The sequence below is a fragment of the Clytia hemisphaerica genome, unplaced genomic scaffold, assembly GCF_902728285.1.
Source record: "Clytia hemisphaerica strain Z4C2 unplaced genomic scaffold, Clytia hemisphaerica genome assembly, whole genome shotgun sequence".
NCBI lineage: Eukaryota > Metazoa > Cnidaria > Hydrozoa > Leptothecata > Clytiidae > Clytia > Clytia hemisphaerica.
This window is the reverse complement of record NW_027103834.1, coordinates 392,762-415,572: the sequence shown is the minus strand read 5'-3', so window position 1 is coordinate 415,572 and position 22,811 is coordinate 392,762. Positions and strand designations below refer to the sequence as shown.

Here is a 22,811-nt window from a genome sequence, read left to right as displayed (position 1 = left end):
ATTTCCATAAAGTGATTTCTGTCTTTATGTTTGAAAAATGGTATACTACATATATTATATCTTTTCTTTGTCTCGTTTAGATAACTTATAACGAAAACTGAATAAAAGAAACAATGTCAAAAACAGTTGATTGAACATTGCTCATTTATGGCATTGAATCAATATGTATGGCTTGATTTGCAAGAATGGATGTGTGGTGAAAAATGACTGGTAACCCAACAATTTAAGTTGGAGCCTGGAATTCCCGAGTTAATTTTATCCGAGTTATTTTACATATGACGTCATAATTTCAGTTTTGTTACGTCATTATGACGTCATCACAAAAATAATAACTCGAGTTGTTTTTGAGTTTTTAACTTTCCGAGTTATTTGGTGTTTTGTAACTTGGTTTCTTTTCGTGTCTTTAACTTCTCGAGTTATCACTTTTGTGGTGACCTCATAAAAACTGAAATTATGACGTCACATGCAAAATAATTCGAAAGAATAACTCGGAAAAAAATAACTCGGGAATTCCAGGCCCCATTTAAGCTGTACTCTTTTTTTATAAAAACCAGTAAATTTACCGATGCTCTGCTGCTCTTATTTTTTTAACACTTTAAGCCCTAAGCCCAAACTAAGGCAAATAGAGGTATACTAGTTTGATGACGACTTCAAAAAAGTGAGGACGATGACTTTTTTAGGATGTAACCTTTTTGACTAAGTAATGCTAAAAAGCAACGAACAAAGCTTATGATTCTGGCTGAAGAAAATAACGTGTGGTACAAAGTGGAAGAATGTAAAAGAGACTTTTCCGTCAATATTTAGCCAAATTCAATAAATTTTAAGCTTAAAATCCTTCCATTTTTGGACCTACCTTGGAGGTCCTATAAATTAACCGATGTCCGTCCGTCCGTTCGTCCGTCCGTCTGTTACGTATTATTATGCGTATTAGCAATGCCCAAAACATGGCAGAGTCCGATTTTTGACAAAAATTCTTTTCCGGCCGAAAATGCCGAAATGCCGGAAATCGCCGTTTTTGCAGATTTTCATCGGACTTTTTCCTTATAATTGGTTGTTTTTTCACACAAAAACATTGTTAATAGCATTGTCCACGATCAAGCATGGTTCAATTGTCAATAAAACTGATTTTTGAAGCCGGAACTTTCTAAAAATCGCCGGAACAGCTAAACGGTACATTTTTTGACTGGTTTTTTTCTCCTCGTATTGCTATCCAACTTTCATCATCAGGTAGGTCCATTCAGCATCTAGCTTGTTTTTACTAGGGGAAGCATTCTGGAGGGGGGGGCTTAAAATCTCAAGATTGGCAAGAGCTATGAACTTGAAATTTCGACCATTGGTAAAAGTATGGATAATTAGAGATGATTTGCAAACAACGATTTGTTCAGCCACCTGCCTGATTGGTACATTTGTTTTTAATGGCTATTTTGCAAAAAACTGTCACTGAAAAAGATTGGTGTCATATTTGGTACTTTTCAGACCGGTCACACCGGTCAGGACCTACTAGAGCTGTTGACTTAAAATTTTCACCAAAGGTAGATATTGAAATCTTAGGTAGTTTGCAAATACTTGGTTGGAATTTTACAAACCATCTAAACCGGAAAACTTTGATCTGCTTTGACCAAGAATAAAATCTCTTTTATTCAAGTACAGTTTATTTAAGTAAAATCCTCATAAATTAGGAATTATCATTTAATGCGTTTTAAATTTACACAAAACTGGTATAGAGAATCTACCGCCCTAACATCTAACGCCATTCTTTTATATTTTTAGTGTTAAAATCGCTAATATTAACCACCCACGAGACTGCCTTTTTTCTCAGGATTGCCAAGTGCAATATCCTTGTCATAATTCCAAGCCAATAGTATTTTCCAATCCTAAGATACAGTAACCTAGGGCTAATTTAGGCAAAGAGGGCAATTTTGGCCGGTCTGTAAAATGCACGGTTATGACAGGTGACCCCAACAGATTTATAATGCCCGAATGGCTAGATAGCGTGCTTTGGCTGTAAAGTGAGCCGTATTTCGGTAGAGATCCTACCGAGGTCACGTGACATTACAATAGAATTTCGGCACCAAAAGTACCCTAAAAGTATATGACACGTGCTCTTGTTTCACAGAATTTGACCATGAAAAGGTTTCTTCGTGACCTATTTTTTAACGGAATTTGTAGAAGGAGCTGAAGATTTACATCGAAATTTGAAAAGTCTAAGAAAAAGTCTTTAAATAGTAAAAGTCTATAAATGGTACCTGATGGTGACGTATTGTTTTGTTGATTTAGATTCTAATTAATAATACAAAGGACGAGTTCAGTTTGAGCCATCTTAACGCTGTACGTTAAGATGACTCATTTTTACTGGTAGCATAAGTAGAAAAAAAGCCCAATTTTTGCCATCGCAAATTCAACCGCTAAAAATCGCGAATTTTTCAACCAAAAATACATTCAAATATAGCGCTTTTGATTCTCTAAAACAAGCAAAAAAAAATTTCTAAATTATATTTGACTATCAAAAGTTACAGGCATTCTTGTTTCCACTGCCAATTATATCTGGATAGACTTTAGTTTCATTTATACTGAAGAGACGGAAAAATCGTCTGAGACGAGTAGTTTGTAAAATGTGATCTTTGGAGGAGATCCTATTTATTGAAACTTGAATGGAAAGTACACTCCTCCATAATTCTTATTTTCTAAATTGCTCGTGTATGTCATAAACAATTCTGCTGATTTTACCTTCGAGGAGTTCAAATCACTATGAATTTTTATAATTTGTGTACACTTGATTGCTTTCGTTTTGTATTTTAGAGCAACATTTCAAATGATGATTGGAGAGGCAGAATCAATCAAAGCCAGCGTAAACATCTAGTTGATCGACTGTAAGTATACTAGTTTAACAAGAAAAAGGAAGAAAATGGGCTCGTTTGTTGGTTTTTGTGATAAATTTCAGATAACAAATCTTTTTGAAAATCTTTTTACAGTTTTAAATTTTCTGTACTCGAAAATATTTTATATTCATGACTTTAATGACTCATGACTACCTTTCTAATGAGCACAAAATTACAAACTATTTCAAAATTCATTTGCAATTTTCGTAAAACACACCCTTACAGTGCATTTCTGTTTCCTTGAAAAACACAATTGGTCCCCGTCGGTCACCTTGACTGGTTGCAACCCCGACCCTTTACCCCAGGGTCACTGCTCTTAATCAAAAAGTAAGGATATGTTGGACGGTGAAAAAGAATGCGGCTATTATATTTTGATTTTTCCCGACATGTTTCGGACTCAGTCCGTTCTCAAGGGAATGATATTTCTATATAAAAAAAAGTGTTTCTATACAAAATTATTTGACGTCAAATTGGACAAATATGTCATTTTAGGCGATTTCGGCTTGAAAATGGGTTGGTGTAAATGGGGCCATCTGATAAGTTGAATTTGGTCTAAAATGAACGTGTAAATCAGACTTAGGCGCTCGGTTGGAGAAGATTGAGTTCTTGGTTCAATCATGAGGTGTGAGGGTTCTCAGTTCTTTGATCCAGAAGTTTTCTCTCTGTAGTATTATCATTTTCATTCTTTCTATATCTGTCTCATTGATCTGCTCGATGATGGTGAACTTTGCGTCTCTGTTGAAATCGTGGTTGGTTTGGTGGAAATGTTTACACGCTGGGATTGTCTCTTGTCGTGGTCTGTATGCATTACTTCTTTGGTTATTGAGTCTTTGATTGAATTGGGTCTCGCTTTTTCCAATATATTTGATGTGACATTAGTTGCATTCCAGGAGGTAGATGATACGAGTGCTTTTGCAGTTAACGTTTTGGAAGATCTGGTATGTCCTTTTGGTTTGTTGGCTGGTGAAGGTTGAGGTTGACATTATTTGTTTACAGCAAAGGTTTCCTATCCTTGTTAAGCAAGGCTGGCACTTTCCTTTCAGTTTTTGTTGTTTTCTTGTGACTTTGTTATCGGATATTGATGTTTGTCCAAGTAGATCTTTCAAGTTTTTGTTGCGTCTATACGCAATGACTGGTGTTTGTTGGAAGGTATCTTGAAACCGTTCGTTGATGTTGAGGATATCAAAAAGTAAGGATAAGCACAAGAACCCCACAAGAACTGTCCATTCTTTTTTCAGTATTTCTGCCATTGTGCCACAAGGAATCAACGAGCCAGGTACAACAAAAACAAACAAGTGGAAAAACCTTATTTCAAACGTTCAAAAAGCTGAAGAAGAACTTTATAGTTCTGCCGCCAGTAAAGAAGACTATTTTCACTTGTTAGCAGATAAAGTCCACAATATTCAAACAGAATTGGAGGATAAGCGCAATGAAAGAAAGCGATACGTGAAAGAAGCGATGAAAAGAGACGCAGAAGGACAAAGGTGAGTGAATTCTTAACCTCCTATCGGAATGAAAAGTGTTGACATAAAAAAATTCTCAAAAATAGCCTTTTTAACTTTGAATACCGTATTCGAATGAACCAAGGTCACTTTAGTAACGTTAATTGAAACCATTTTGCCTTTTCATTATTATTTCAGTACAAATATGTCAATTTAGGGATGTGGAACTTCGTCAAAATCAGTTCGAATAAAAAAAAGAATACAATCATAGTTGTAAATCTATGTTTTTCTTCATATAATACGAAAATATCAAACATTTTCCTTAAAGGACGGGCGTTTATTCGAGGGGGTGTTTAAAAGATGGACGTTTATTCGAAATAATACAGTATGTATAATTTAAACTTACCTTAAGGGAAAAAATTTTCGCGAGTAATTTCGCCAATTTGGGCGTAACTCGCGAAATTAATTTTCGCGAAATTAATTTCCGCGAAACACACCAAAATGGCTAAATCGCGAAATTCGATTTCTTTGGAGGAAGACGGCGATGAAGTTTAATCATGACTTATCATAGAAACATTCATCTTTGATGTTATTATTTTGTTGTTAAAGTTTGTTAATGTGACTGAAATATGTCTTGAAATCAATGAAAAATATGAAAAACATTTTCTCTGTAAAAAAAATTCTTTTGAAATTTCTCAATCGCGAAATTAAATTCCGTGAAACTTTTGAAATTGGCTCATTCGCGAAATTAAATTCCGCGAAAATTTCTTCCCTTAAGTTACCTTGTTGGATTGGTCTAAAGACTTTCCTTGGTATAAAACGAACAATATACCTTAAGGGAACTATTTTTTGCGGGAACTAATTTTTGCGGTTCGCAGTTCAAGATTTAATATTTAATATTTGCGGGAACTTAATTTTGCGGATTTCTCACTTGAAAGAAATTTAGAGCCGTACTGTGAATTATTCGACCTTTGTGTTTTTGAAAAATTTTGCGGGAACTTAATTTTACGGTTTGGGTCTAAATCCGCAAAAACCGCAAAATTTAGTTCCCGCAAAAATTAGTTCCCTTAAGGTAGAACAGACTGGTGACGTTGAAATTTCAATTTCAGTGACTTTTTTAAACTTACTTTATGTAATGAATTGATGAATTTGGAACCTACTGAAGAGTAAGTCTAATATATAGGGGATGCGTATCGTCTAAAATATTTCTGCCCCAACTTACCTCCGTCTTTTCTTTTTTGGACCTACCCCGGTGGAGGTCCTATGAATTAACCGTTGTTCGTTCGTTCGTTCGTTCGTTCGTTCGTTCGTTACCAGCTTTTCTCGAGATTGGCTCATTAGTTTTTTTTGATTTTTTGCACAAAGATGCATAACTATAAACCCTCGAATGTGACGGAGCCCGATTTTCGAAAGAAAAAAATTTTGGGCCAAATTTGGGCCAAAAAACGGCTAAAAAACGGGTTTTTTAGACTTTGTGAAAAATTGGATCATTAATTTTTTCTAATTTTTTGCATGAAAGTAGGGTACCATCAAAGGTAAAAGATGGCTCAAGCATATTTTTGCAAGACATTTTTTTTGGCTCACAAAACGCATGTTTATCTATAAGAATCACTATCAATAAGTATACATCAATGTTCTTAGTCAAATTACTCAATTCTTTTATGAGATAGATGTTTTTTTTTGCTCACGAGGGCTTACTTTTGAAGAATGTGTGTGTTTAGAAATGAAATTTTGGCTACTTGGCGTGTTTTTGGCCAAATAAGATATTTTTTTATCAGCACATTATCAATTACTTCTAGGTATTACCTTTTCTCGAGGTTGGCGCTTTCATTCTTTATGATTTTTTTCACAAAGATGCATAACTATAAACCCTCGAATGTGACGGAGCCCGATTTTCAAAAATACATATTTTTGGGCAAATTTGGGCTCAAAAATGCATGTTTATCTATAAGAATCACAAACGCACGTTCCGCAAAAATTGATAATTATGAAAACAACAGCACAATGACTTCATTTTTTTCATTCTTTGATTGGATGTGACGAAATTATGTAAATTTATGCAAATTTTGGTTACCCCAAATTTAAGGTAACTCTCGGACGAGAATTTCATACACGATACGCATTTCTTCTGAAGGATATCTCAAAGTAAAAACATGGTCAAGTAATCAGATTCAAATTACTAAGTGACCATTTTTAGACTTACAGACGAATTCTTCTTAAAATGATTCTAAAAAGGTCAGAGTGACATTTTTCAAGCTTTCATCAAGATTTCCTTCAACATAAAATCTTTAAGAAATACGACGGTGATAGCTTCTGATAACGTAACAGCTCAAGAGAAGCGACTGCTTGAAAAGGCTTCAACCCGTTGACTCTTTCAGGGCATCTAAATTGGAAGAAGAAAATGAAACGACGGTGAAGAAACGTAAAGAAGAAGAATGTGCTGGAGGGAATCCAAGTGAAGAGCAAGAGACGAAGGAAGTAGAAGCAACAAATCAAGAAGCTGAAAATATAGATCAAGGGTAATTCTCACTCTCATTTAAAGCAACGTTGAAGAAGTGTCACCATTTTTTTCTTTTGAATTTTTATAAAACTTAAGTTTCATCATAAGTACATCCAAATTGACTGAAAAAATCGATTCTCCTGCAAACTTCTAGAATTTTAAAGACAGCCCTGCAGCTTAAAGACAGCCCTGTGTCACAGACCCTGTGGGACCCCCGCCCCACTGAAAAATTTGGCCAAAATTCTGTTCCCGGTGGGAAAATTACCCCATAATTTCAGCTCCATTGGGAATTTGACTTAGTTTTTGTTTAGAATAGGAAAAGAAATGCACTCCAAAACCATCCCCACTGAGAAGTTCTTACTTAGTTTTACTTTTGAAGATCACTTCCACTTTGCAAACCAAGTCAAGATTGGCATGAATCGATTACTGAAACACAAAGAAGAGAACACATTGATGAACTGTAAGTATTTTTGTTAAGGCTTTGCGATTTCCCAGGTGAGACCAGCTTGATTAGTTGTTTACGATCTCGACCGATCCTCACACTTGAAAAGAAGGTTGAAGAAGAATGTTGTCAATATTCTTATAATTTCATTGTTCAACTGCCAGTTTGTTTCAATTTGAAAATCTTTGTTAATTTAATTTTTTGCATGGTATTCATTTTCATTACATTCCATCTACTTATTTATTTCAGTATTTGCTGCCATTGTACCACAAGGAGTCGACGAGCCAAGTACAACAAAAAACAAACAAATGGAAAATCTAGTTTTATACGCCCAAAAAGTTGAAGAAGATATGTATACTTCTGCTACCAGTAAAGAAGAATATGAATCTTTGTTAAACGAGAAAGTGAGCAAAATAAAAACAGAACTCGAAGAAAAACGATTGGACCGCGAGAAGAAATCCAAAACACGAAATCAAAACGAGGCTAGTGCAGGATGACTATTATATTCACACCCCTGTCTCACACGGTCTTAATTTTTGTTGTCGGTAATTATATTTTAATGGGATAAACTTTCGCGGGGATTAAACTTCGCGGATTTCGCGGATTTGGGTGTCATCCGCGAAAATCCGCGAAATTAAGTCCCATTGGAAATTTGGAAGGGCCTCATCCGCGAAATATTTCTGAACAAAACTCAAAATATGTCAAATAAATACTATCTGAATGGTTACTTGCATCAGAAAGGCGCAAATAATGTGTATTTCAACAACCAATATGCATGATTTGACAGTAGAAGTCACAAAATCGTGAAAATATTGCCACCCAATAGTGCCACACGCGAAATTAAGCCCGCGAAATTTTTGAATTTCGCAGATAGGCTCAACCGCGAAATTTAATCCCCGCGAAAGTTTATCCCATTAAAGTAGTCATTGTTTGTTGCAGAGGTATTGTCACCATATTACACAAACACATTTATTTTCTCTAAAATTAATTGCTCATACGATGTTGGTCTCGATATAATTCATACAGTAATTTATTATTCGATCACTCAAATCGCTGCATCCCCGTATAACAAAACTACTTAAGCAATCATCATGGTGAGAAAAAATATCTAAAATCTATTCTTAATGCCTGACAGCTCTTCATTCGTTAGCTTTTCGAGTTTTTTTCCCAAGTGGGGAGGGGATCCTAAAGGTTAGGATACGAGGGTGTTCTGTAGAAGCAATAATACTTGGGTCTAAAGATATCACTAAGGAACCATACTTAAGTGTCCAATTACTTACCGAAAATTGTCGTTAACTGTAAAATTGAAGGAATTTTTTTTTTAATATGTAGCATAGACACTGAATAAATCTGTAATTTTTTGTTTAAATAATCTATTTCATATTTTTTTGCGATTTATATCAAACCATAACAATGTCGTTCAATTCAACTGAAAATATTTTTTTGGTTTTTACTAGAAGTAGGCTAAAAGTAAATCACGGTGAACAGGACTAAACTTTGTTTTGCTTTCAGTTTTTCAACGAATGCTTCAACTTTTTACCCTTTTTTGCTAGAAAGTTCCTTCTTGGTACAGAGGTACTTTGTTTGAAGCCTCCTGCTTACAGCTATATACAATCTGCGTCAAAAAATATCAAGAATTTTGGAAGTTGGGGCGAGAAAGTCGCTTTTGGTTTATCTGTTAAATGTAATTGAATATTTCAATTTGGGTAGCCATTATCAACTTCCAGGCTATATTCTGAGCCTAATTGGACCATTTTTGTACTTTTGGATCCTTGAAGTCCTAAGTTCAAATTTTTGCCATTTTTTGAATCTTTTTAGGAGTTTTTCTTCATTTTCCCAAACAGTTAACAATTTTCCAAAATTGTAATTAATTGTAAGACCCTACAGTATATAGCTCCCGAAACGGAGGAGGCCCCGAAAACGTAGGCCGTTATCAAAATGAGGATCCTGACCTTTAGATTATTCAGAATTAGACGAATTTTGTTAACTTTGAAAGAATGATGTTTATTCTTAAAAGTTAGTCTGCTTTTGATGGTTTAAGACAGATTAAAAATAACATATTTGCGTCTGTAGGAAATATTACAGCACTAGATTAAAATTGCACATATAACTCACTCTAGCTCCTTGGGTTTTGAAAATAAGTTATGAAAATGGGATATAGGAAACTTTCTTCACCTAATGTCTTTCAGAAAATGCAGATACATCTGTGACTTAAGATGATGATTTTCAGTTTGGACTTAACATTATCGAAATCTTGAAATATTTTTGTAAAATCAAAGTTATACATCAAAGACAAGCACTAGTTGATAGTCCAAATACCAGAAGCAGCCGGCGAAGAATTTAGAAATATGTGTTCTTATCTTATTCAAATTCTTTTTGGAAAAGCCCCTTTCAAGCAAAGTACCTAAGGGGAGTACTTTTTTCCTGTAGGTGGTATAAATTTCCTAGGAAAAATATACTCCCGGGAGTAATTATTTCCTAGGAAATATGTACCGGCGAGTAATAAGGGAAATAAGTACTGGGGAGTACTTTTTCCGGGGAGTACTTATTTCCTGTGACAACGGAAATTTTCAAACTTCCACCATGACTTCCACCAAAAATCCACCATGCTACAAAATCATTTGTCCTTCGAGACGGCTAGGCTGCACGCATCCCCTAAAATAGTTTTTGATATAGGACAAAGCCTGCATATCAATTGTCTTAATCCAGAGTCTCTATATGTTAGCACAAAAATACTTCAGATGGTGATTAAAGCATGAAATTTGGCATAGATGATCCTTAGAGGGTCTAAAACTTAATTTTTAACAATAACACCAAATTTTGCCACCTGGACACCTGCCAGATGACGTCATCAGGTGGCTGGTCAAAAAATTATTTTTTTGAAAATATTCAAAATCTGATGGTTCCAGCGGAAAGAGCATGAAATGCTGATAAAAATTGAGGTATAAAACATGCCTTGAAAATCTTCCTGTCAAAAGTTATGGAGGTTGAAAGTTTTTTGATGACGTCATCATAAGCCTTTCCAGGCAAAACTTAAAAACCTCGTAATTTTAGTACAAATTGACCAAATTTCATGTTTTATACATGAATTCATATAAAAATTCATTGCTTTTTCCGATTCCGATGTTCAAATTGAATTAAAAGCTTTAAATCCTACAGAATACTAAAACTTAGATTTCGAGCTTTACAAGGCAAATCAACGCAGCGTTCTCCCTTCAGGAGCACAGTGTACAAACCAACTAATTTTTTTGGATGTTTTAAGCCTTCCTATGTTGTTTAGACCCAAGCATCAGATGGAACTTCAAATTTTGACATGGATTCATGTATAAAACACTAAATCTGGTTATAAAACGTAATAAACGTAAGTATTCTTACGTTTTTATGTGCTAACAGATCTCACTAATATGACATTTTATAATAACCATCCTCCCCGAATTTTATGAAATCTTTCTGAAAAAGTGCCAAAACCTTCATTTTCCTAGGGTTTTTTGGGAAAATCACCCAAAATTACTTAATATTGACACCCCATTTCATGCATTTTCTACAAGAGTACCAACCCCCTTGCTCAAAATTAAGCACAGGAGAGAACGGGTTAAAGGTTATTCATTGTTTTAACGAGTTTACTATTCTGCCGAAATGTTCTTGATAATGTGATCTTCAGGTATTCCACCAAAACCATGGAGAATAAAGTGATGAATTCCTTAATGTGAAGATTAGATTTAACTTCTAATTTTTCGCTTTAAATATATACAAAACTAAATTGCCTGCTAAAATTATAGTTATCCCAGAAAATAAATAAATTGTTTTGTCATAAATTAGAATAAATTATACCATCCCCATCACTTTGAGTGAGGGTCGTTTCTCTTCAAATAATAACGAATTTCGCTCCTTTTGATTTCGTTTACGTTCATCTTCGCTTGATTTGGATCGATTCCTCATTTTGACACCTTTGGTAGATTTACTGCTTTTGCTACCTGTCGGTGTTGTTGAACTTCTATCAGAAAGGTAGTTCGAATTCTTATCCCTTTTGCTGTCCTCAAGAGCTTGACATATCTCTTCACTTTGATCGACAGCTTCTGTAATGTACTGACTTTCGTAAGGCGTTCCGTGTTTCTTGCGTGATCGAGGACTCAAAAGTCTCGTCTCTTTTTCCAAAGAATCTATATCCACCTCTCCAGCTTGTTTCAATTCTTCCGCTAAACATTCCTCCTTTGTCGGTGATAGCAAATCTACCATGTTAAAATTGATCCCTTTATCATTTATGCGTGGTAAACTCAACGCACTTCCAAGGTCTTTATAATTCTCTAACGTTTCGAAAGTCGATGTATCAACAACGGGCAACATATCCGGTCTATGAGAGAGTTCGGGTCCATCATCGAACACCGGTATATTATCGTCAACAAAAGACGGTTCTATGTCGTCGTACGTCTCATCTAGTTCCGTCACGAAAGTGTGGTCGAAAGTATTTTCATTGGAACTACATGTATTATTCGAAGTCGTTGAAAGTTTAATATTTTCTGCACGTGCGATAGTGGGCCGTTCAGAAAACGAGGGTCGTTGGTATTTATCTCTATGGTAACCCACACCGAAAGAGTGGCTTCTTTGAAAACGTTTTGGATATTCGTCGTCGTTTGAACCGTTGCTATCTCTCGGTGAGCCGATCAACGCAAACGAAACCTCCTTATTTGAGGAAGTTCGTGGTTCACGACGATTTTTGCCACCGAAACTTTTGCTTCGTTTGACTTTGCGACGACGACCAGACATTGACGGACTCTGAACGTCTGTGACGTCGCTCATGGTTGCACTGTCAAGAACGTCTTTGTTTTGAATGGTCATTGTTTCTGTTCCCTGAACAATGGGAACACGCGAGGGCGTATTGATTAGATCATTAGAGAGAATAATACTATCAGTTGCAGTGCTACACGAAAACATCTTCGCGTGGTTTTTATGTGTTTTTTCGATCGCTCCTTTTTCTGCTTTATTGTTGTTTTTGCGAAACAATTTCCCTCCAAATGAGGTCCTGTGTAATTTGGGCGTGTATAATTCAGATATATTAGCCACGCCATCAGCTAGTGCTGTGACTTCTGTCAAAGTATCAACACTTTGATGTCGTTGAATGTTTTGATAAACGTCTCCTCCTTGTGAGCGATGATCTAAATCAGTTGGAAGGTCAGTATGGCCGTCAGTTTGTCCAGAGCTTGAAGTACGCGAGTCCATCATTTTAAACCCGATAATGGAAGGTTCAAGGCTTGTGGTGTCGTTTGTTAAAGGTTTTAAACTTGATTTCAATGAGATAACTTCATTGAGAACATTCTCATTAAACAAGATAAAGTAACCACGCCCGTTATGATATAACCTTCGATTCTTGATCAGTCTCCCTAAGCATTCATGTATGATCTTCGTATCGGGAGTCTTAATCTCAGGGTAATGTTTACGTAGATATTCGTGAAGGATGTCTTTGGTTGGAAATATGTTTTGATGGTTGAGATCGGCGACGGCTTCGAACAAGGCGGTGGTTAACGACATGAAGGGCGATTGAGGGATCATCTCGACGACGCAATCACGAATAATTCCTAAAATTGAACAACGAAAAATGAACTGTACCGTTTTTTCTTCAGCTAATTTTTTATGATAGAAAACATTTTCCCCTGCGTTTTTAAAACATTGTTTTGACATCAAAATCAAATTGTCTCTACATAATAAGTATCACTTTTTGAGTTTTTTTCACCTCATTATGAAATAAACAAATATTTGATAGTGTCTTATAGATGTTAATCCAGTCGTCTCCTTGGTTCAAAAATTACCCTCTTAGCGGAACGAAAACAAACTTCTTATACAAAAGACCGCTTTCATTAAAATAAATTTAACATTAGCGCGCTTCCCACCGCGTTAAAGCAAATCAATTACATTCGGAAGAGGGCTGGTGACCAACGATCGCGAAATCACCATAAAATAAACGCTGTTGAATTCTATACCATCACTGTAAAATATAGAATCACCACTACTGGAAAATTTATCAAACCGATCAATCAGACAGGGATGTTAAAGCTATTGAAGGATTTACAGTTTCGGTTTATATAAAGTCCAAGGAAAAAGTCCAAGGAAAAAGTCCACTTCAATCATATTTAATTTCGCACGCTTTCACGAACAGAACAAATCTCGTGAAAGCGCTGACTCGCGAAATCAAATCCACATGAAATATCCAAAATCGGATTTTCAACGTAAATAAAATAAACTGGGCCAGGGCCAATACTATATGATAAATTTTTTTTGCTGGTTCAAAAAATTAAATCTACGCGAAATAAAAAAACAACACTAATTTGTGAAAATATCCGAAAAAACTTTTGGCTTCTGATATGAAATCTCCATAATTAATCTGAGTAAAGTAGCAAAAAGAAAATTTATCGGTATACTTAAGAACAACTCAAAATTATTGTAAGGGAGAAATATCATAATTGAAATGTAATTACTAGTTCATTCATATAAACAGAGTACAACTAATCAGTCAAAAGCAAGAAAAATTCCATTGAACAAAATATAAAATGCCGGCAAGAAGCAATGCATTATGTTGTCATCTACCGCAGAGCCGTAATTATCAAAGGAAATAATAGATACTGGGTGTAATTAAAACTAATCAACTGGACTCCGTTCATTCTAGACGCTGACATTCTCCATTGACCACAATATTTTGGCTAGGCTAAGCTTAAACTATTCCATTCTAGAGAAATTCTTACAGTAGACTCCAGTTTTTGTCAAGTACCCAAGATTATTCCACTACCGGAATGGAAAGACCAGTTAAACAACTGAACTCGATGCATTTAGCAATCAGAAAATCTAACCTAGTTGGCATCCTAAATCAGCACACATATTTTCAATACAGTTAAAAAGATTATACATAGTTTCCTCTGCAAAAAGTAATACTGCAAAGTTTGCAAGTAGTGCAGCATTTGATTGCGAAATTCCCCGAAATATCAAATGTTTTTTGGAACGGGATTTGAGAAAAATTCTGTGAACCAGAGTTCGGTTCATTTTTTGCTTGCCCAGGGAAAAGTAAACATGTTTTTCCCTGATTTCATTTGTCTGTCTACCGAGAAGAATTTTTTGAAATTCCAAATGTAAATCCCTTACGTAAGAAAAGGTCAAGTAGGATTAAGATGAAAGTCACGATCATCAGGACAGATAGCTTCGAATTAATTTTCTGATAAGATCAAAATTTGTCATAGTATTTTAAAAAATGTCTAAACGGATAGACGACTTTCTCTCGCTAGCGATTTTTTACTCTCGGCTTCTTAAAAATAGCACAATTTAGTATGAAAAGAATCATCTTATATTTTTCAACTTCAAAACTGAAAGAAAGGGAGGAGATACAAGAGAAAGAAAAAATCGATCTCGACAATAAAGACAAAGTGAGAAAATGTAACGTAGTGTCGAATTTGATGTTTCCTGAGTGATTATAAGATGTGAGATATTTTCATCATGTTGACTTTTAAAGCATTAGCCAACCCGTTATATAAACTGAGATCGCTTGATTTATTCACCAAGATTTAAATTCCAAATTCTGAAAAGCCAATGTGATATTATTCCAAACCAAATTCTCATATTAAAGAATTCTAGATACTTTTTTAATTGCACTCGAGGTTTTTTTTTCATCCACAAATAAACTATTTGTAGGTTTTTAGTTTATGATACTAGACGTGAGATTAAAAGATTGAGTTACGGTGGAGACAAACTTGACATTGTATGTACAGATAAAAATTTGTGCATTTTGTAGAGTGTTCATTTCAAAAGAAATAAAGATAGATCTCCTGAAACTAACTGGGAATCTCAGAAAGGATCAGCAGGGGAGAGTAAATTTCCCTTTCTCTAAACTCTTTTATTTACCTTTTTTTTTTGGTAAAATGTAAAATAGGGAAGGAAGTTATCTAAAATTCAAATAAAAAATCAAAGAATTTATTTGTTTTATGGATGAAATATTTTTTCATAATTCCCTGAGACATCTGGAGGAGCCAAGCTTATTATAATATTTGTCATTTCTATGCAATCCTTTTAACATTAAAATTTCATGAGTCAATGAAAAGCCTGATCATTTTCAGAGATGTGTGAATTTGAAATATGAATTGATTTTTGACAAACTCTGTGAAATTGATAGCCCTTTTCTGTCTGTTGATAATTTCATTCCTCATATTTCAATCCAACTAGAATACATATATCAATGCTGTGCATGGAAAAATGTATTTAAACATAAGAAATGCTGTGGTATACCTTGTGTTTTAAATACATTGTTTTGATGTTTCCATATCTACATCCTTTAAAGCATCTGAGATTTTTAAAGTTTGTTTATGAAAGGAAACCGTTGTGTAAATAAAACAAAAATAGCATTCCTTCCTTTCTCATTATAGGGAGTTTGTTATTTAATACAGATTTGCCAAAGGAAACATAGGCATCAATCACTTCCCTCAAGAAAAAACCACAGAAAAGTGCTTAACTTATAAGAATGACACTTATATGTCTATTGTAACAAAGTTCACCCAGAAAACTAATTATTTGACTTAAAGCTTGTATCATTGGTACTCTATTCTACAGTAAAAGTTGATGAAAAAGTTACTTAAAATATTTATCAAGAACCATGTCACACAGTGAAGTTTAAAGCTTATATGTTATCAAATATCTCGATATACCTAAAGAATCAAAAGAAAGTAATGGGACGTTAATCAGCAAGATACCATTACATTAATTATAATCCTCACCTTATTGCAATAATTCTAATCTCCTACCCACTTTAACTAAATTACAAATTTCATATCTCTGCAAATTATTTGAAAATTAGGACTTACTAAAATCTTTTAATAAGATATACTGTCTAAGAATAGTTTTTATCTGATAGTAGCATGTGTAATTTCAAAAGAAAATTGATATTTTCCCACTCTCCTATAAGTAACAGTAAAAAACTGTATGATAGCTTAAAATCTCTATCTCTAATTGCTCCTTTTCTACTCTGCCCTGTTTCCTGAAGCCTGATCTGTTCTTTAAAGTACTTTTGACACTCAAATAGAGAAATTTAGAGGAAGAGAAAAATCCATCACTGCACAACAACCACTAAATCTAAGAACATGTTGTAAAAATTATCATATCATTATTCTAAACGTTTAGAATATGTTTAATTTAAACACAGACACTTTTGTATTTCTTACCAATATCTTTGATGAAGTAGTTTTCAGGGTTTTTCAAATGTCTCTTGATCCAAGCGCGTTTCACAAGTTTCATATCTTCAGAAACTCCACTTAACAACAATGTGTAAGGGTTTATCCAACCACAGAGCTTCAGTTCGTTTAAACTTTCAAAAAGTTTGGCACCTTTGACCATAATTTTATTAGCATCTTTTAGAAGGCTGAATATCTTCTCTGCTGAAACTTCTTTGTTCTCCTTTTCTTCATCAGGTGTTTTGGGAGAAGAAGATGAAGATAAATTTCTTGCCAAAAAAGTTGGTTGTAAAAAAATTGCGAGTGTGCTACTTCCAAGAAGTGATCGTCTATAAGTGCTTCTTCCATTTTTACTATGAGTTTTGCTGCTTTCAGGTCTTCCCATTTTTTGATGCATTATAATGATGTGTTATACAAGCATGCTTCTCTATGTAAAATGACCTTTGAAAGTCAATTGCAGTTCAAAAACAACGGCTTCAGCTTTGACAAAAACTTATTTTCTTTTCTCATGTTTTTGAAATCGAATGTTTTGATTACGTTCAGGTATTTTACCGAACTCTTGATATTGCCGAACAATTGGGCGTTTGTGGCGTTAGGTGTATTCTCGGGCGTAACCGCACTTTTTTGTCTCGATTTTATTAAGTCTTAACCATCAAAATAATAAACCGATCTTTGTATGAGCGAGTCCAATAAAAATATTACAGTGATTTCTCCTAATAAACTACAGTCCCGTTGAACTGTATAATATTATGGTATGTAATGGAATCTTGCAAGTCCTTGAGAGAAAGAAAACAAGCAAAAACAATGGACTGATGAAGTAGGTCTGTAAGATTTTTCTTTTCCCTTAAGGCTCAGGGGTCACTCACACTACATATAATTTTTTGATTTTCCCCGAAACTTCGACAATTGAATTCAAAGCTCTTGCGCCACAACAAACTAACTTTCGCTTTTTTAATTTTCTTTGGTAAGGTTTGTTGGTAAATGATATCATCCTCCAGGAAATATGCAAGTCAAATTTTTCAATCTGCAGACCTAGACGTAAGTCTGTACACAAACCCGATTATTATCTGACAACAAAACATGGGACAGCCAATTCCCAGACGATCTCAATCGAACGGATGGAATCGACGATCGAAACGTCGATCGAACCAGTCGAACCAAATCTAACCAGTCGAACCAAATCGAACGCAATCGAACGATTTAAATTCGATTGTCGAACGCAATCGAATCTCAATCGAATATTACGATTGCGTTCGATCGTCGATTTATTGACCCCTGGATTGTTCATCACATAATTTCTATAGGAAATCGAAAGTAATTTCATTCGGCTTGTGATGTTTGAGAGCTTGGATGTTGGGAAGCTGCAAGAATAAAGCCAGACAATCTCAATCGAACGGACGATTGAACCAGTCGAACAACAATCGAACCAATCGAATATTACCCAGAATTTTGACTTTCGATTGAGATTCAATTGCGTTCGACAATCGAATTTCAATCGGTCGATCGCGTTCGATTTGGTTTGATCATCGATTCCGTTCGATTGAGATCGTCTACTGGCAATTCGGCCACCCATTTCTCCAATGTTAGGGTGCGCACTCGTCGGGATTTTTTGCGCGGAACGAGGAAGAATTTACAAAAATGAACTTCAATGCATTAGTACTTACCTTTAAATCATCCAAATCTGTTCATTCTTTTTTTAAATCAATCAGGAATTATCAGGGAAACAAGTAAAAAAACTGCATCCAGGTATCTATTTTCTTTCCAAAGATATTCATGTTTTTCGACGTCAAGGTGAAAACGCGATTTAGCGCTGACCACGGCACCGGAAAATTCTCGACCCACATTGAAACAAATGGCTGTCGCTATTGAGCTGGTTCATCTTTTCAATCGCGGTTTTTTTAGTAAACCCAGGGTAAGATTAGGCTACAATCTATCACAAAGTGCTTTATTTGAAAATCTACAGGCCGTCTGGAATTTTGAAAAACAAGAAGAAATTGCGATTTTTTAACAAGATTGCGGATTTTTTCATTTAATCACCATACACCATCTGAAAGCTGAGGATTTCAGCTTTCTAGTGGTGAAATTTGTTTTTAGCTATCATTTCCAGCTCATTAGCGATAAGCTAAAGTTTAACATTCATCGGGCCGATTTTCAGACCGCGCCAACAAAACTCCTCACGCCCCGCCACGCGGAAGGCTAGAATTCACCCGCCATCTTTAATGTTTTTCGGTGCTGTCCAAAGGTCATTTCTTGGTTGCGCGTGGTAGGGAGACGATTCCTTGAAAAGGTGGTTTTTTTGTGGTTTGAAAATGGAATAACTTTGGAACTACTTAACCAATTTTAACAAATGACCCCTCATTTTTCTCACAAAGGTAAGGACTTTCAAATAAAATTCGTTTGGTTTTCAAAATTTGAGGGGAAAATTTTGGCCTGACCACCCTACCAATGTCATTTGATTTGAGTTATCGAAAGGCGTATTAAGAAATACATGATTAATTTCTCTCACATCGAGTAGGCTTTTAAATCGAAATATGAAAAAGATCCGTAGTGGAACACACGCAAGTGTCTGTGCACTCTAAGAGGAACGAAGAAGAAGTACCGTCAACTGCTCTAACTCACAAGTGTTACGCGTAAGCCAAATCGCGTATTACGAACAACTCTAAATAGACCTTTTCGCCTTTCCATCCGCCATATTGAATTGTATGCAAAAATTGGTGGCCGAATTGCCGTGGTGAAATTCCCTTAGAAAGCATTATATTAAAGTGTAATCTTGTAGAAGAAAGATTAAATTTGCTTCTCTTGAAAACTAAAAATAATTATATTCGCTCATCTCTTAGAACAAGCACTTCAAAAATCCATAACATTATACATAAGCTCAAACTGAAAAATCACCAGCAAAGGTAAAAAATAATCCTGACGGTAAATTATTCTCCTGGGAATACAAGCACCAAATGATCAAATTGAAACAATGATAATGTGTGACGTCATAATTACTGCTTTTCAGTTTGCGTGTTTTGAAAGTTTGATGTGTGTACTCCGTCTTCGTGGAATTTCTTAATGGCATGAAAACAGAATATGCTATGTCTTTAAGAACAAATTTATAAAAGGCTTTTGTTGTTCTGTGAATATTTCTTTTTGTATTAAGAAATTCCATCTTTTATTGTTTTAATGATTATATATATAATATTTATTTATAAGATGCTTTGTTGTCTTTTTAATCTTTGTGTAAACTTGCATATGTTTTGCATACTTTCCAACTAAATCCAACCACGGCTTTTTCGTTCCTCTATTTTTGCATACAATTCAAGATGGCGGATGGAAAGGCGAAAAGGTCTATTGCTGAGTACAGGAGAAAAAAAATCAAAATTCAAAATGGCGGCCAAGCCCACGCTGATAACTATAAAAAATCTTCGTTTTTCAATCAGCTATTGCAGCTCACAATAAATCAATGAAATAATTTGAAATTAAAAGTAAACAAACCTTGAACCTTTCATGAATCCAAATAAATAAAAGTATTCATCTAAAGTGAAGATTACATTTCAAAATAAAACGATTTCCAAACCAACCTTAAGTCAGTGTCTGCCAACTAAAAATTTCTCTGCGGGGTCACTGGCAAGGAGTTATGACTTCAGACTTTAGATTCCAATTCTTGTATAGGCTGCAACTACACTGCCAAATGATCTGTATTACAAAGACTTCCAAATGGGTCCATAAGTTAAGAAAATGAGATTATCATCTAGCACGGGGGTTTTGTTTTTAAAAACAAAGTTCAAAATAAAATTGTTTATGAACTTGTTACTTAAAATATCACTTACTTACATAATTTATTTATGATATAACACCCATTTCTTAAATAAATGGCCTCTTAAAGTCTTTTATGTTTGCCGCAAGGAGAAGGGAGAAAAATTTAATTTGACCCCCGGTTTTTTCTCTCTTTTTCTAGCCATTTCTCGCGTGTTAGTGTAGACACAACTTTAATCCGGGGAAAGAAAGCGTTTTCATTGGTCTAAAATCACGGATGGTTAAGTGACCAGAATTTTTATCCGGGAAATGCCGTGGCCGCAATGTTTTGCTTTAGTGAGATTGACCATTTTGTTGTTTTGAATTTGAGCAGGCGAAATTTCTGTACAAACCAAAATATGGCTTCGTTGGAATACCGGTTGGAACACTTGTGAACTTGGGACGATTGGTCGAAACATGGGACTGTTGGACATCTGGTCTGTTTTCACTTTCTTTAAAATCGAAAGAGAAATCGTGTAATTTTTAATACGCAAATCAAATGACTTTGGAGGTTTGGTGAAATGGTGGCCGAATTGCGAATTGCCGTCCCATGTTTTGTCAGATAGTCCCAAGTTAGAGCAGTTGATGGTATGATTGATAAACTTGGTGGAGTTATCAAAACAAATTTGTTGTCAAAGAGATTTAACAGTAAGTAAAAATACAGGCCAGATATCAACCAGTCCCATGTTTCGGCCAATCGTCCCAAATTAGAGCAGTTGACGGTACAACCCGATCAATCGAACTTGTCGTAACCACTCAAACCACTCGAACTAATAATGCTAGCTACGTAGTAGAATCCACAAAATAACTTGCATCCGTCCAACCAACTGATATATATAATTTGCAAAACTGTCAGATTTTTATCCAATTCATTCCAATTCCATTCTTTGCTTCATTCACTCGTCAGGATTTTTGGCGCGGAACAAGGAAGAATTTATCATAATGAACTTCAATGCATTAGTACTTTACCTTTAAATTATTCAAATCTTTTCAATCTTTTTTAAATCAATCAGAAATTATCAGGGAAACAAACAAAAAAAACTGCACCTAAATATATCTTTTCTTTCCAAAGATATTGATGTTTTTCAACGTCAATGTGAAAACACGACTTAGCACTGACTTACAGCATCGTAAAATTCTTGACCCACATGGAAACAAATGGCTGTCGCTAATGAGCTAGTTCATCTTTTCAATTGTGGTTTCTTTAGGAAACCCAGGGTAACATTACATTAGGCTACAATCTATCACATGCTGTTTTATTTGAAAATCTACAGGCCGTCTGGAATTTTCATGTAAGTAACACTAACAGTATACACCATCTGAGTGCTAAAATTTGTTTTTAGCTATCATTTCCAGCTCATTAGCGAGAAGCCAAAGTTTAACAGTCATCAAGCTGATTTTCAGATTGCGCCAGCAAAACTTCGCACACCCCGTCACATGGAAGGCTAGATTATATCTGCCATTTTTGGTGCTTTCTTTTTATCACGGAAACCAAACCAGTAAGAGCAAGTCATAAAACTAAAAGTCAGTGCTCCGTGGTTGTGACGTAATTTAAGAAATTGTTAAGATAAAATGACATACTTTTTAACAACTTTTTTCTACATCATTTTTTTGAAGCCTCTTCGTAGGAGAATGTGTCTTTCTATAAGGAATTTTACAACACTTCATGGCAGATTAAAAAGACAATCAGAAAAAAAAAGCTTCTTCGTTTTTCATTTTCGCATTTATGGGGAAGAATGAAATTTTCAGAAGGACTTGATATGAGGACTCCGATTTCTGTAAAATCGCGAATTCCCCATGGTTGCAAAATGGTGGCTATGGGTAATTCCTTTGTTCTTTTGTTATTTTCTTTTGTTCTATGTGACGTAAAGACACTTCATAATTTGAAGTACTTCCAATAACTGTCCTACTCTTTCCTTTGAGTTTGTGGGAATGTGTTATTATCTCCCTAGTTATAAAAACAGATATATACCGCATTTGTAAATAGAAAGGCTGTAATTGTGAAATCCAAGGACCGCGTGCCTGCTTGACTCAAAATTTGAAAATCTATTTTTTCAACATTTTTACATTTTTTACTACAAACAACTCAAACCATGCATCGAAATAAGGTGGCAAGCATGGTTTTTGCATCCTGAAATGGATAAATTTGCTTGTAAGTAAAAAGCTTGTAAGTAATATAAAAACGCATTGGAAGTTACTCCGATAACAGATTACACACTTTTCTTGTATCCTTTCGATGCTAGAGGCGGTTTTAATGGGGCGTAGTATTCCACCACGCTGCTGCAGACTTTATTCCGGAAATAACCGTAAAAAAACTTTTTTCGAAATTTTGCTGACGTCAACAAAATTTCAATTTTTTTTGCAAAACGATCCTTTTAATGATGTGCGACTTTAGTCAAAATTCATGTTTCTACCTTTAGCCAAACTAGAGTTATTTAAAAAACAAGCAGTTTTGCTGACGTCAGCACTTTTTGGTTTTTGCGGTTTTTCAAAATCAAGCATCAATAGATTTTAGTGGACGGCAAGAGGCCTAGCAAATGGATTACAGAAAAAATAATGGAGAGTTGT

General features: G+C 35.0%; 2 protein-coding genes across 2 annotated transcripts; one reads left to right on the top strand and one right to left on the bottom strand.

The window, feature by feature from the left end:
• Positions 1-84: 84 nt before the first annotated feature.
• LOC136806937 (protein cbp-1-like) lies at positions 85-8,221 on the top strand. The gene is made up of 6 exons (XM_067063506.1): positions 85-210; positions 2,802-2,870; positions 4,118-4,363; positions 6,700-6,840; positions 7,201-7,281; positions 7,513-8,221. The coding sequence occupies exons 1-6, from the start codon at positions 164-166 to the stop codon at positions 7,604-7,606; spliced, it is 678 nt and encodes a 225-aa protein (XP_066919607.1). The 5' UTR covers positions 85-163; the 3' UTR covers positions 7,607-8,221.
• Positions 8,222-10,976: 2,755 nt separating this feature from the next.
• Positions 10,977-16,996, bottom strand: LOC136806936 (uncharacterized). Its single transcript, XM_067063505.1, has 2 exons — positions 16,455-16,996; positions 10,977-12,836 (listed from the first exon to the last, which is right to left on the bottom strand). The coding sequence occupies exons 1-2, from the start codon at positions 16,858-16,860 to the stop codon at positions 11,089-11,091; spliced, it is 2,154 nt and encodes a 717-aa protein (XP_066919606.1). The 5' UTR covers positions 16,861-16,996; the 3' UTR covers positions 10,977-11,088.
• Positions 16,997-22,811: the final 5,815 nt, after the last annotated feature.

Excerpts from the sequence above, each read along its gene's own strand:
- LOC136806937 (XM_067063506.1), top strand. The coding sequence starts at position 164 with ATGTATGGCTTGATTTGCAAGAATGGATGTGTGGTGAAAAATGACTG. Across the intron at positions 2,871-4,117 it reads AAACATCTAGTTGATCGACT|TATTTCTGCCATTGTGCCAC; the intron begins GTAAGTATACTA and ends TTCTTTTTTCAG. Across the intron at positions 7,282-7,512 it reads AGAGAACACATTGATGAACT|TATTTGCTGCCATTGTACCA; the intron begins GTAAGTATTTTT and ends TATTTATTTCAG.
- LOC136806936 (XM_067063505.1), bottom strand. The coding sequence starts at position 16,860 with ATGCATCAAAAAATGGGAAGACCTGAAAGCAGCAAAACTCATAGTAAA. Across the intron at positions 12,837-16,454 it reads CTACTTCATCAAAGATATTG|GAATTATTCGTGATTGCGTC; the intron begins GTAAGAAATACA and ends GTTCAATTTTAG.